This window comes from Anolis sagrei, chromosome 1 (assembly GCF_037176765.1).
Source record: "Anolis sagrei isolate rAnoSag1 chromosome 1, rAnoSag1.mat, whole genome shotgun sequence".
NCBI classification, from domain to species: Eukaryota; Metazoa; Chordata; class Lepidosauria; order Squamata; family Dactyloidae; genus Anolis; species Anolis sagrei.
The window spans coordinates 285,935,074-285,950,209 of NC_090021.1; the positions used below are offsets into that span (position 1 = coordinate 285,935,074).

General features: G+C 39.9%; 1 protein-coding gene across 3 annotated transcripts in view; it reads right to left on the reverse strand.

Moving 5' to 3' along the window:
- ZFYVE1 (zinc finger FYVE-type containing 1) overlaps positions 1 to 15,136 on the reverse strand; it is a 36,282-nt gene that overhangs the window by 20,385 nt on the left and 761 nt on the right. For all 3 annotated transcript variants that reach the window (XM_060761400.2, XM_067462807.1, XM_060761382.2), the window contains exons 2-4: positions 11,232 to 12,061; positions 3,047 to 3,551; positions 682 to 896 (exon numbers count right to left, since the gene is read on the reverse strand). In XM_060761400.2, the coding sequence (XP_060617383.1) occupies positions 682 to 896; positions 3,047 to 3,551; positions 11,232 to 11,729 (1,218 nt within the window). In that variant the 5' untranslated portion in view covers positions 11,730 to 12,061. The remainder of the gene's footprint in view (positions 1 to 681; positions 897 to 3,046; positions 3,552 to 11,231; positions 12,062 to 15,136) is intronic.

Consider the following 15,136-nt stretch of genomic DNA (forward strand, 5'->3'; position numbering starts at 1 on the left):
GTTAGGGGCACAGGATCCCAATGAAAGTGAAAAAACCACAAATAAAGGAATTGTTTGGGGGTTTTTTAAAGATGAAAGAACACCTCTGTAGGAATTTCTACATCTTCCAGCATGACCCTATGGTTGAATATAGCTGGAAGATTATCATAAAATTGAACTAGAGGATGTAGAAATCTTTAGGTTCTCAGGCAGGATCAAAGGAAACTGTACCAGAAGACCTAGAGATTCCTAGAAAGTACATTTTAATAACATCCGGTAATAATTAAATCCACGAAGTCAAAACTGCAAATGTGGAGGGATGTATTCCCACCTGATGGCATCTGATGAAGACTTAAGCAAAAGCTTATGCTACCAACATCTTCCACTCAGTTTGAAAAGTTCCACAAGATCCCCTTGCACACTGATATTCCAGACTAACACAGCTATGGCTTTGGATTAAACAAATTAGCCCTATTCAAAGTAGTAGTCAGGAAGCCATCAACTTCCAGTCTACAGCAAGCAGACAGCAGAAGGCAACTGAGCCCATCCAGATGTTTTTCCAATGGCGAAGAACTATGATAACGCCAGTCCACAAGACATATGAAGAATCACAGTTATCCACTCCAGCCTTAGATTTTTTTAAACCCATCTATATAATCCAAGATCATTTTTTAGAACAACAATTCAGAATTTTGAACTTACTTTGAGCGCTTTGTAGATAACACCAGGAGGCCGAGGGGAGCGTGTGGTATTGTTTTCTAGTTGCTGCTCCACAGTGTGTCTGAGCCCAGCGAAATCGGTTGGGGGATTCTGTGTCCTTATTCCTTTGTAATGGATCGAGCTGAAGGCCTCAGGGAAGAGATTAAGCTTCCGAAATCGTTCCTGGATCAGCTTCTCAGGCACCTCAGAAGGGTGATCTAAATATATGAAGCAGTTTGTGAAAACACAGCATTCTTCTTAGCTATGGAGAATTTCTATCGGGAGTGAAGAACTTTGGCAGACTGAGCCAGAGTCAGATTGTGAAAACTGCCTAAAACAGCAACAAAAATTTCAAAGACATTTGGTTTTGAAAAGGGAATGTTAGAGGGTGTTAAAGTACAAGAGGTTCCTGGGAACAATTTAATAGGTATAGTACCACAATTGTGGGAGTCTAGTCAAGGCAATTTCCCTTTTTCTTACAGAGGAGATAGCTGGGGGCACAAAAACAGTTTGGAGACATTATACAATGCACCACTAATGCCCTGAGATGGGGCATTCTAGTCCTCCTGAATCACATTTTGCTTCAGGGTGCACTTAATACTAGAGCTATAAATGACATCATCACTTGAAGGGCCATAAACAATTATCTCCAAGTTTCAATTACATACCATGCAGAGATCTGACTTTCTTTTTAAATAGACAAAAACAGATAGAACAAAAGAATTCACCACCCAACAAGCAAATAAACACATACACACTTGCTATTGATGTATGGAACTTACAAAGCGCTCAAAGTAGTCCCATGTGATTTTGGGGCAAACTATATTAGAAATTCAGTGTGGTCAGAAAATACATTGCAACACATTCAGTGCAACATTGAAAAAAAGATCCTGGTGAATGAAAATTGAATGAGTTCGAAACGAGATAGCCAAATATACGCTGCAAATACCTGAAAACAGATCCTGGAGGACATTTTCTCATATGAAATTTTGATGTCTATGCTCTATCAATGAATTCATGGGAAACAGAAGAGCAGAGGCAAAGGCTAATGGAGGTTTTTCTCTGATATACATCTACTTGGGAAAAGATCCCATTAAACTCAGTAAGGCAAGGCAGGGAATGAAATCTGAACCCTTCAGCTGTTAATAAACTAGTATCACCACCTTTACCACCCCTTTCTGTTGGTCAAGCTGGTAGAAACTAAAGCCCAGCAAAATCTGAAGAGCTATAGGCTTCCTTGTCTTGCTACAGTGTTTACTTCTCAGCAGACATGTTAACACAGAAACTTAAGAGTTGAAGGGAATTGACAGGACCATCTGGTCCAACTTTTGCCTGTAGGAATACACAAATACACTCCTAAATGGTACCCATTCAACTCCAGTTTAAAGGCCTCCAAAGAAGGTGAGTCCAACACCCTTTGAGGCAATTGAATCAATTGTACAGAATCTCTTCTTAATCATCTCAGTCATCCATCTCTTACAACACAGTTATAAGTTTCTCAAGTCGATTCTGACATACACAAAAATCTCTTATAACAAGTGATTTCCAAAGTTTAGTTTTCCAGGTATTTTGTTCTTCAGTTTCCAGAAGATCCCATTAACTTGGTCAGCAGACTGGAACTGTGGAAACTGAAGTCCAAAACCAGTGTCGTATAACATGCACTGTTAACATATAAAAGTACTGGAAAGATAATGGGTTCCCGTTACTTCTTTTTCTCAACTGACATTCATTCACTCACTCATTCTTTTTCATCTAGTACTGAGTACTCCAAGATCACAATATAATTAAAAATAAATAAAATTAAAAAACATTGTGACTCAGAAACATAGTTTAAGAAATTATCATATTAAAACAACAAAATTTACACAATTTAAACGCACATTTAAAAAATCAGCACCTACTCTTCTGCATTAGCAATAACGATTGACAATAATCTACCTGGACAAAATGGTCTTTGCCTGACAGTTTAAAGACAACAGTAAGTCCATCAGTTTCTTGTTGGAGGGGAGTTTTATACCCAAGGAGCAGACACAGAGCAAGGTCTCACCCACCACACATGCCAATGAGGGTAGTAGGACAGAGAGAAGGACCTCCCCTGAAAATCCAACAATTCAGTGGGCTCGTATCAGCATTCAGCATCATCTTCCATATAGTGGTAAGTCAGTAATCAAGCCTAAATCTTTCTCACAGTGATACTGAAATTTAACTCCCATCTGACTCAATCAACAGGACCAATTATCAATTATGGTTGAAGCTACAGTCCAACAATATCTGATGGGCCACAGGTTCTCCAGCCTGCACTTTCAGATGCAACCCAAAGTCATCCACATTGCAGCCACAGATATCCATTAGATTTCCATCAACTCACCTGCACCCAATAACTGTGTGTACACAGTCTCATGGAAGATGATAACTCCTGGACCCAAAGTAGACAGTGGAACATCTAGACCACAACGGGCTGTGGTTGCCTTTAGCTCCTTGGTGAAGTGCTTTAGGTAGGCCTCTGATGCATCTCCAAGAAATTTGAAGAGATCATTGTGAAGTCTGTCAGCATGAGTGCGGTAGATGATGAGGTCTGAAATGGCCAAGACCTTCAGAAGCAATCGGGTCCTCTGGCTTAGGTTCACAGTGGCCCCAAGGAGGCCCTCTGTGTCGATCACCACCATTCTGTGGACAGGATCATAGGCTGCCCAGACTCCTACTGTACAAGACTCCTGTGCTGGTGATGTTTTAAAGACCTCTCGGCCATAGAAAAAAGTATGGTTAAGCGTGTGAGATTTGCCATCGCCTGTGTTCCCAAAAATAGACACCACCTTTACGTGTTGGTCAGGCTTGCAGTCCAATTTTCTTATAAATTCTTCTTCATTTTCCACCTTTCAACACAAGAAAAAGAAGACTGTATGAGAGTTTTTCAACAGCAAGAGCTAAACAACTGAAGCTTTGTCACTTCAGAGAACTGACTGGTAACCCCAAGAGACACCGAGTTTAGCTTGTAATGCTTAGAGCCTGACAAAACCTTAGACAAATGTAGGATCTTGCAAGAACACTTCTCTTTATGCAGCATTGTTATTTGTACTCAAACATGTGATCATCAAGAGATTATTCTCAACCCATCATAAAGACAGAGGTGAAACAGCTAATCAGATATGTAACATAATCAAGGTGTATAGATCCATGCCTTTAACTTGAGCAGTTTTCTTGAATGTCAGTGATCCCACCACCTCAATTATGCAATTTGCATTTATGCCTGAGGCTCAATGTTGTTCTTTATTAATGCATCTCAAGGACTGTAACCCACAAAATACCATACTAAAATTTAAAAAAAAAATAGTTTTCAAGGTATAACAATGCTTTCCTCTTCTTTTTTTTTTTTTTACTAAAGCAGACTAACATAATCTTCTTTCTAGAAACTATCCTAAATTGTACTTAATGTGTGATTTCAAAGTTCATGGCATCCCTGGATACACTTGTAGTCTCTGATGAGCTTCCAACATCCTTGAGTTGAATGTTCTACCTACATTCATGTTTACATGAATACTACTTAATGTAATAGTGAAACTGATGTCTCTTTGTATGTGGAGAGTTATCTCATGAGTATGTGTAGAATGTCCCTTCAGATCTACCTGTGTAACCCGTCAAAGCATGTAGAAGGTACAGTTTGGGTTTTTAAACTATTCAGTAAAGTTACTTTTGAGCCCCCGGTGGCACAATGGGTTAAACCGCTAAGCTACTGAACTTGCTGACTGAAAGGTCGGCAGTTCGAATCCGGGGAACAAGCTCCCGCTGTTAGCCCCAGCTTCTGCCAACTTAGCAGTTCAAAAACCTGCAAATGTGAGTAGATCAATAGGCACCGCTTCTGTGAGAAGGTAACAGCGCTCCATGCAGTCATGCTGGCCACAGGACCTTAGAGGTGTCAACAAACCACCCCCCAGAGTTGGACACAACTAGACTTAATGTCAAGTGGAAACCTTTACCTTTAAAGTTACTTGTAAAATTATTCCCAGTCTCCCACAGTTAACATACGCCAAAAAATAATTCTCTCTAGCTCTCATCGTATAGACATGACATCAACAACAATGAATATACATTGAATAATTTAACCAGCAGCATTGAATATCATATACACATTAATCCTTTTGAGGCACTTCATTATTTAACAAAGTTTTAGTTGAGAAAAAATAAAGGCATTGTATATCCAGAGTAAAGTGTTCTCTACTTTTCAAAGTACACTCACTCTCCAATTTTAGGCTGGTGGACTATTAAGTTTATCCTTGTATTATGGACATGGCTCTTTTCTTGTACTAAAAAAAAACAGCTACATGCCAAGATGCTGCAATTCCTGATCTTGAAGCCAACAGAACCCCCACAAGAATGTCAATATATTCCATCCTTTCCAAGGATGCCACACCTCAGCAACAGAGGAAAAGACCTACATGGATGGATGAATGGCTTTACTCTATTTTAGAATCTCTAGCCATGTGATTCAATCTCTAAAAGCGGTAACTACTGTAAGTAGTAACACTGGTGCCATAGTCCCTATCATTAAAATGAACCAAACAACTTTCAGAGCAATTCAGTTCTCTATTTATGGTGTAAGAAAAGGGAGATCCATTGATAGAGATATTGCTATGGGCAGGGCAGTAGGTGGAAAATGGTAACCTTTTCTCTCCTTTCCCCTTGCCTTGACTAAAATAGACAAGAGGAAATTAACGACAGTAGCATTAAGGCTGCACCATTCCTACTGACACCTCAGGAAAAGAAGGAGCTTTAGATATAGCTGTCCCCTGACAGCTGTGGGGAGAACATCTCTGGCCATGCACCTACGTTAGCAAAACATTCCGCCAAGCTACTTGATGTATTGTCCACTATCACACTTCCACCTCTCTCAGAAAAGCAACATTTATCCAGCTGTCTGTGGTCCATCAAGTAGCTTTCCACTGGACCTCAACTAAATTCTTCGTGACAGAATATTTCTTGGGGTGCATCTACACCAGGCACAGGCAAACTTTGGCCAACCAGATATTTTGGACTTCAACTCCCACAATTCTGAACAGCCAGTAGTTGTTGAAGTCCAAAATACCTGGAGGGCTGAAGTTTGCCCATGGATGATCTACACAGTAGAAATAATGCAGTTTGACACAACTTTAACTGCCCAGGCTTGGTGCAATGGCATCCCAGGAATTCAAGTTTTCAAGATTTTTAACCCTCTCTGACAAAGAGTAGAGGTCCCCTACCAAACTATAAATCCAATGATTCCACAGAATTGAGCCATAGCAGTTAAAATAATGTCAAACTGAATTCTTTCTACAGAGTAGATGCAGCCTTGGTAATTGTATTGAGATTGACATTGAAGGACATACAAGATTTTCTCAAGAGTGGGCCTGTGTCTATAGCAGGCATCCTCAAACTGCAGCCCTCCAGCTGTTTGGGCCTCCAACTCCCAGAACCCCTAATGAGCTTGTTCAATTGTCAGGAATTCAGGAATTTGAAGGCCCAAACAGCTGAGGGCTGCAGTTTGAGGATGCCTGGTCTATAGGACTTAAAACCACATACAGTAGAGTCTCGCTTATCCAACCTTCTCTCATCCAACATTCTGAATTATCCAACGCCGTCTGCCTCCCACCTGGATCCACAGTTGTTTCAATACATTGCAATGTTTTGGTGCCAAATTCATAAATACAGTAATTACTACATAAGGTTACTGTTTATTGAACTGCTTTTTCTGACAATTTGTTGTAAAACATGATGTTTTGGTGCTTAATATGTAGAATCATAACATAATTTGACGTTTAATAGGCTTTTCCTTAATCCCTCCCTATTATCCAACATTTTCGCTTATCCAACGTTCTGCTGCCCGTTTATGTTGGATAAGCAAGACTCTACTGTACTTAATTTCGGTGTGTTCTGGCAGGGAAAGGAGTGTCATATAATTGGTATTGTGCATTTTCTTATTTATTTACCTCGCTTATATACCGCTGTTCTCAGCCCGAAGGCGACTCACAGCGGTTTTCTTGCCCATTTACACTGTCAATTTGACTTTTAACAACGAGATACAGCATTATAGTTTTGACCTAAAGCTTATAATACCGTAGGTAAATCTCACCAGATCATTTTTTGGAGCAGAGTCTCCTGCCTTGTAAACACAATTTAATAGGTGAAGTTGCCCCTGATGTATAGCAGAAGCAGCAAGAAATGTTTCACCTAATAAGTTTTTATCTTGGAGCATTACAGGGACAGGGGAAAAGGTTTCATGATTCACAAGACATTTTGAAAACAGAATAAGAGATGAAAAGTAGAGTATTCAAACCAGGCAAAAGTATGGGGAAAACAGCTGTATCTGCATTTTCTTTGGCACTATGAAACTATTGAGAGAGAAAGAGACTCTCCAGCTTGCAAACTGGCAACCTTAATTGACTCAATTGCTAGGGATCCCCTTACGTGCCACAACTATATTTATTGGAAAATGGAATGAGCAACAGATGTGCTCAAGCCATGACAGACAGCTGGATGCTAATTTTAAAAAAGCAGTGCTGGCAACTGAAGGCAGCCTTAAAACCAAACCACTGGGTGGAGCTCTTGGTACTGACTAGTGTCAAAATGGATATACTTAGCAGCACTGGTTGCATAAGAAAACCTCTTGTTAAGGAATGGTGCAACACAAAGCAACAAGGAAGTTATGAAAAGCAAAACAGAAAACTAAGGCTGCAATCCTGAAAGCATTCACTTCCAACTACATATGCATTGCTAAACACTCTTTCATCTCCTGTTGAATCATAATGCACTCCTTTATTTATTCTGGGGTTTTTTTACTCTTTTGAGTCAAAACAGCTTATAACATTGAAGAGTTATGAAATAATAGAAAAATAGGACAATTCTACAAACTATAGAACATTCAAATGACTGTCAAATCACATCCTTTTTCAGGAAAGGGGGTCTTGCAACTGCCTAATGGTAATCAAGTAAAGTCTTCCCATTTCAAACAATCCTGTTTAAGGACAGTGGGATCACTATTGCTCATTTCAACCTACAGATGAGGACGTACAGTTGGTCCTCCACATCCACAGATTCTGCATCCATGGATTCCACCATCCACAGCTTAAAAATATTTTAGAAAACAGACTTTGATTTTGCCATTTTGTAGAAAGGAACACCATTCTACTATGCCATTGTATATCATGGGATTTGTGCACCCACAGATTTTAGTATCCATGGTATCCCAGTGGATACTGAGGGCCCACTCTATGCCACTATATTGCTCATAAGAAAAACATTTCAGTGCAGTTTACAACTTTGTACATTTTTTTCCAAATTGATGGTTGAGTTACCACTTATTTTACTAGATATATTCTTCTGTTTCATGCCCAGAAATCATTTCCTCCTTATTTTCATATAATGAGGCCAGATGCTATATGTTCTGGCTTCTATATTTTTGTACTGAGGATTTCAACAGATGTACTTGAAATTACATAGATAATTAAAAGGTGTAGAAACCTATTCGTCTTCAGCACCTGAACATGGTGTAGAAACCTATTCCTCTTCAGCATCTGAACGTGCTTTTCTATCTAACAGGAATAACATCACCTCCTGAATTTCTGAGTGTGAAGCTATGAATTAAAGGCTGTAGCAAAGGTTGACCTTTTTACAGCTTACAAGATTAATACCTCTGCCTGCTAAAGTCATAGACACTATCATCAGAATATACAATGGAAGAAGATGTTTGAAGCCGCATCTTAGGGTGTATCTACACAGCAAAATTAATGTAATTTGAGAGGAGTTGTACTATTACAAGGTCTTCAGCCTTCCCTGGCAATGAGTGCTAGTGCTTCACTAAATTGAAACTCTCAGGATTCCATAGATTTGAGCTGTGGCAGTTAAAGTGGTGTCAAACTGCATTAATTCTACAGTGTAGATGTGACTTTAGAAGTGACAATACAATATAACATATTCCTTTTAGGCTCAACCACATTAATTTCCAACACTGTTACTCGTCCTCCATTTGGTAAATAACATACACTTAATACTACTTTTTCCATTGTCCTCCCAATGCTTGGAGGCCAATCCATGAAGTTTTTAAATATATATACGGTATTTTGGCTTTTCCTTCACAGAAAGAAACTGAAGATTAGCAAAAAACACAACAAGCAGTGAAATCAATTGTATCAACAAAATTGCGATACTGGTAATAGCAAGTTGCTCCACAGGCTCTGTAATTAATTTTGTAATTACTTTCTAAAAAATTAATCTTCAATATCCTTCTATTAAGAAAGAAGGCTGAACGCTGATCCCTGACTTACAAGGTACAGGAAGCTGCCTTATGAAACTGACTTGCTTCATTTTGTACCATGTCAAACAAAGTCCATCCAGTTCCTCAGGCTTTCCTATAAGAGTGTTTCCCAATCTTATCAGGAGAAGGAATCTGAGACATTTGCATTAAAAAGCAGGTGTTGGATCCCTGAGCTGTGTGTCCCTTTTGTTAAGCATTTCAGCCAATTAAAAGACCAAAACATTAAAATAAATGTTTGTTTCATCGGGGAAGGAAAGGAAATCATTTTCATTCATTGACTGTGAAAGTCAATTGTTCTTTTGGGATCTTATTTTGCTAGCTGAATCTCCTTGTGAAACATAAATATCAACATAAAATGCTATAATATTGTGAAAAATGATTAAATGTTAAAGCCAATGATTGCCAAGATCCAGGAAAAGTGGGAAAATGTGAATAGAAAAATCTTTTAACCTGGAAAAACACTTCTCTAGGAATTTCTAGCTTTTCCAGAGTTCTACAATCAGCTTCGGCTGGACGCTAACTATGAAGTCATGCTGGAGGGCCTACAAATGTCTAGGGAAGAGTTCTCACTGAGAATTTCTGGGTCTTTTGGTGTGAGTCATAGACTCACCCTTGAGGAACAGAGATTCCTAGAGAGAATGTGTTAATCAACTTCACGATTAAGCAAATCCACAAAAGTTATACCCACAAATGTGGAGGGCAGGCTGTATTTATTTTTCTCTTTCAGGGCTTGTGATGGTTTGGCAGCTAGACTAAACTAATACCAGGAACAAAAACCCGCATAGGGCTAATTATCAAAAGGGTTTACTTGCCCGATTTCTTCCCCTTCCTCATGCCAAATAGGTCAGTTAGCTCCTGCTGCAGAAGGAAGACTAAAGGCATAATGATATGCGATGCTTAACTGCCATGATCTTGTGGGGTTCAGAAAATACTACATTCAGTCTGAAGGAACATCAGCAGTACAGACAAGATAAAAAGATAATTCTTTCACCATAAGCAAAGTAATTGGGCCAGAGGCTCAAATTCAGCTTAGGGTGTAACAGGGTACAAAGTGAGGGTATTGCCCTTCCAAAAAAAAAAAAAAAATTCTGCTTCCCAAATGTTGTTTTTTATTCCCAAATTTGTAGCATTGCTCAGAATGAGACACTGAAAAGCCTTCACATCTAGAACTCTTGTTGTGTCCTCATTCTCTCAGTAACTTTGCCTGCCCACTTTTCTTTGGACACCTAAACTGTGCTTTAAGTTACCACAAGGCTAGCAATTTGAGAACAAAAGAAAATTCCATTTGGAAGGGGCAGAATTCTTCTGATTCTCCCAGATCAAGCCAGACAGCAAACCATCTGTCAGTTTTCATTTACAGGCTCCACAATTCTTGGCACAGTTTAGTTTAACAGAAGTGACTCACAGAACTTGCAATTCAAATACATTATAACCCTTGTTTCTACAAGACCAGTATTCATGTTTCACGCATTTTCTAGGTCCTTCAACATGACTTCAAGGTATTTTGGGCCAAAAGTCGCTCGTTATAATGAAGTTTGCTATTATCCAGTTATGTGTACCTACAAGTAGTCCAATAACATTTACCCCTGTATCTGCAGGGGATGAGTTATCGAACTTTGCATAGGTACACAAAACTGTGGATAACAGTGAACTCCATTAAATTGTAACTTGAGTTCATGTATCCTCGTAGCCAGGCCCATAGTTTGCTCTAAAAAACGTTAGTACAGCTAAGCCTACCAGAGCTAGAGCAGTCAATGATGCCACTACTTCTTGAGATATCAGATCAAGCCAAACACTTTTTCCCTGCCTGCATACAGTAAGTATATCTCAAAACCTATAGCTTTGTAACGTAGGTTCAAAATGGACATATGTAGGGGAAAAAATTCTGTGCAATCCATGAAGGGACCTGTATGTTTGCATCCCATTTACTGTGTCAAATCAAGAGTTTGGTCTCTTACCTTACAAGTCTGGACACTGTGCAAACAACTGAATATTTCCCACAAGACTAGAGATGGGCAACTGGTGGCCCTTCAGATGTTTTGGATCTGCAGCTCCCATCACACCTCTGCCCTGGCTATACTGGCTCAGACTTAGGAGCTACAGTCCACTGACATCTGGAGGACCACAAATTGCCCATTTATGCCCAACACCATGCTGTCTTGATCCAAGCAGATATGTCATGCCTAGGAAACAATTTCCCATTAATCTATCTACCCTGCACTTTTGAAAACTCACTATTGTATTTTTCACACTTTCACAGCCATTTTACCTGGATCTCTTCCGTTTCATCCACCAACAGGAAGCTTACAACCTTTTCAGTCATCTTCTTCCTCTTGGTCTCCTCATCCATCCCTTCCTCTGCCTCCTGCTCCTGAGCTTTGCCACAGTGGTATACAGTAATGGGGTGTTTCCTCTTGTTTCCACCAGCATGAGTCCTCTTCTGGCACTCTAGACACAGGTTAATTTTGCACGCTTGGCACCTTACAGCTGCTCTCTGCCTGGAGCTTGCAATATTGCTCTGCATGATATTCCCACTGGCAACCTTGCAGGCGTCACAGTACGGGACATGGCCAGCTTTAATTCGGGTCCGTTCGTGGTTCCGTAACCTTTCCTGCCTGTGAAGCTCTTCCTCGCACCGCTGGCACTGCAGGCTTCCACACTCATCACATTCGAAGCTGGCTTCATCAGTGCCACTGCAAGCATAACTTTCCTGGCACAATAGAGCTGTATTCAGTCCCTTATCTGCTGTTGGAGGCTGGGCACTCATGTTTAGAAACTTATTATTTTATAAAACTATGTATTTGAAAAAAAATCAAAACAAGATATGTGTATTAGTTCCACAAGTTAAAATTAGTATTTTGAAATGAGTGCCTTTCCTAACACATGATCCGTCTTGATTCTCCCTATTGTAATGTTAGAATGAATTCATGATATAAAAGTGCAATTTTGTATGTGTGCTTCCAAAATGTAAACGCTGCAAATTTTCAAAATGAACGATAGGTAAATCCCAGACTAAATGTCACAATTAACTTAGATACATGTATAAAATACAATATGATGTGTTTCTAGAATGTAAACCAGACCTTTCCCCTCAAGCACCTGAAAAAGAAAGAGAAAGTGGAGAGAGACAGAAAAAAATAGTCAGTACATAAAGTTCAACAGAAAATGCAGACAGCATTACAAAGTCCGCTGCTTCTTCAAATAGTTTGGCTCTTCCCACAGAATATAAAGCAATTGTAAGCACTACTCAGATCTAAAATAAATCATTTCTTTTCCAAATTTTAGGAATGCAGCCTCTTCAAAATCTCTATTTTAGCTGTCACTATATCTGGAAAAACTATTTTGAGGTCAAGAATAAAGTAGCCAGTGGGGTTTTGCAACTCTAATCACACACACACTTCACTCCAGCTGAATTATGTTAAATATTTATAAGCCTCATATCTGGACCATGTTCAGTGACACAATTAAGTAAATGAACATAGGATCGCAACCTACTAAGCAATTTTGTAAACAAATATCAGAGTGAACCACATCAAAGCTTAATGGGGTCTTGAAACTCTACCAATGGCTAGAAGCTTGTTTTACAGTGGCAATAACCTTCATTTACCTGTAGTCATGTCAATAGGGGTCATGTTGTTATAATAATAATAATAACAACAACAGCAATAACAACAATACTTTATACCCCACCACAATCTCTCACAAAAACATTCTATAGTGCAAACACACAAAATACAAGTGCGTAAACAACGGCACAATAGCGATAACAAATGGCATAGCATCATAAAATCCTACTAGCTAAAAATTCAATAAAATGCAACAATAGCTGCAGATATAAAACAACTGCAATCAGTATCAGTCCCATAAAGTGCAAGGTGAAATAAGCACTAAGTCTTCAAATATAATCATTAAGGATCCATAAACAAGATAAAAGTCATGTCTGAAGAGGCATGTTTTGAAATTTGTTCAGAAAACTTGGAGAGTGGGGGCTAAGCTAATCTCTCTATGAAGGGCATTCCAGAGCCAGGGAGCCACCACCGAGAAGGAACTCTCTCTTGTCCAAGCTTGAGACGAAGGTGGGACCGAGAGGAGGGCTTCCCTGGCCGATCTCAGAGCTTGTGCTAGTTCATAGAAAGAGATGCAGTCTGGAAGATAGATTGGACCTAGAATCATAGAACCATAGAGCTGGAAGAGGCCTTGGGGGCCATCCAGTCCAACCCCCTGCCAAGAAGCAGGAAAATTGCATTCAAAGCACTCCTGAGAGATGGCCGTCCAGCCTCTACTTAAAAGCCTCCAAAGAATGAATCTCCATCTCACTCCGGGGCAGAGAGTTCCACTGCTGAACAGCTCTCAAAGTCAGGAAGTTCTTCCTCATGTTCAGGTGGATTCTCCTTTCCTGCAGTTGTTCCGTGTCCTAGTCTTCAGGGCAGCAAAAAACAAGCTTGCTCCTTCTTCCCTATGACTTCCCCTCACATATTTATACATGGCCATCATATCTCCTCTCAGCCTTCTCTTCTACAGGCTAAACACGCCCAGCTCTTTAAGCCGCTCCTCACAGGGTTTGTTCTCCAGACCCTTGATCATTTTAGTCACCCTCCTCTGGACACATTCCAGCTTGTCAACATCTCCCTTCAACTATTTTGCCCAGAATTGGACCCAGTTTTCCAGGTGTGATCTGAATAACGCAGAATAGAGGGGTAGCATGACTTCTCTGGAACTAGACCAGTGTTTCTCAACCGTGACCCCTTAATACAGTTCCTCGTATTGTGGTGACCCCCAACCATAAAATTATTTTTGTTGCTACTTCATAACTGTAATTTTGCTACTGTTATGAATCGTGATGTAAATATCTGACATGCAGGATGTATTTTCATTCACTGGACCAAATTTGGCACAAATACTCGACACATCCAAATTTGAATACTGGTGGAGTTAGGGAGAGGGGTTGATTTTGCAGTTTGGGAGTTGTCATGGCTGGGATGTATAGTTTCCTACAATCAAAGAGCATTCTGAACTCCACTAACGATGGAACTAAACTAAACTTGGCACACAGAACTCCCATGCACAACAGAAAATATTGAAAGGGTTTGGTGGGCACTGACCTTGAGTTTTGGAGTTGTACATCTAGAGAGACCACTGTGGACTCAAACAATGATGGATCTGGACTAAACTTAGCACGAATACTCAATATGCCCAAATGTGAACACTGGTGGACTTTGGGGAAAATCGACCTTGATATTTGGGAGTTGTAGCTGCTGGGATTTATAGTTCACCTACAATCAAAGAGCATCCTGCACCACACTGATAGAATTGGGCCAAACTTCCCACAAAGAACCCTCATGACCAACAGAAAATACTGTGTTTTCAGATGATCTTTGGTGACCCCCCCTGAAACCCCCTCGCAACCCCCCCCCAGAGTCCCAACCCCCAGGTTGAGAAACGCTGATCTAGACACTAGACTCCTATTTATACCTGAACTGCATCATCATTATTTTATTGTTTTTAGGACTGTTCTCTGCTATGAGAAATAGTAGCATATAAATAAATACAATAATGTAATGTCGAAGGCTTTCATGGCTGGAACTATTGGGTTGTTGTAGGTTTTTTCGGGCTATATGGCCATATTCTAGAGGCATTCTCTCCTGATGTTTTGCCTGCATCTATGGCAAGCATCCTCAGAGGTTGTGAGGACTTCACAACCTGTGAGGATGCCTGCCATAGATGCAGGCGAAACGTCAGGAGAGAATGCCTCTAGAACAGGGGTCCTCAAACTAAGGCCCGGGGACCGGATGCGGCCCTCCAAGGTCATTTACCCGGCTCTTGCTCAGAGTCAACCTAAGTCTGAAACGACTTGAAAGCACACAACAACAACAACAATCCTATCTCATCAGCCCACACTTCCCTTGAAATACTAATAAGTTTATATTTGGTAAAATTGTTCTTCATTTTAATTATTGTATTGTTTTAAAGTGATTTTTTCTGTACAAATAAAATATGTACAGTGTGCATAGGAATTCATTCTTTTTTTTTCCAAATTATAATCTGGCCCTCCAACAATTTGAGGGACTGTGACCTGGCCCTCTATTTAAAAAGTTTGTGGACCCCTGCTCTAGAACATGGCCATATAGCCCGAAAAAACCTACAACCCCCCAAATACAATAATAATAATAATAA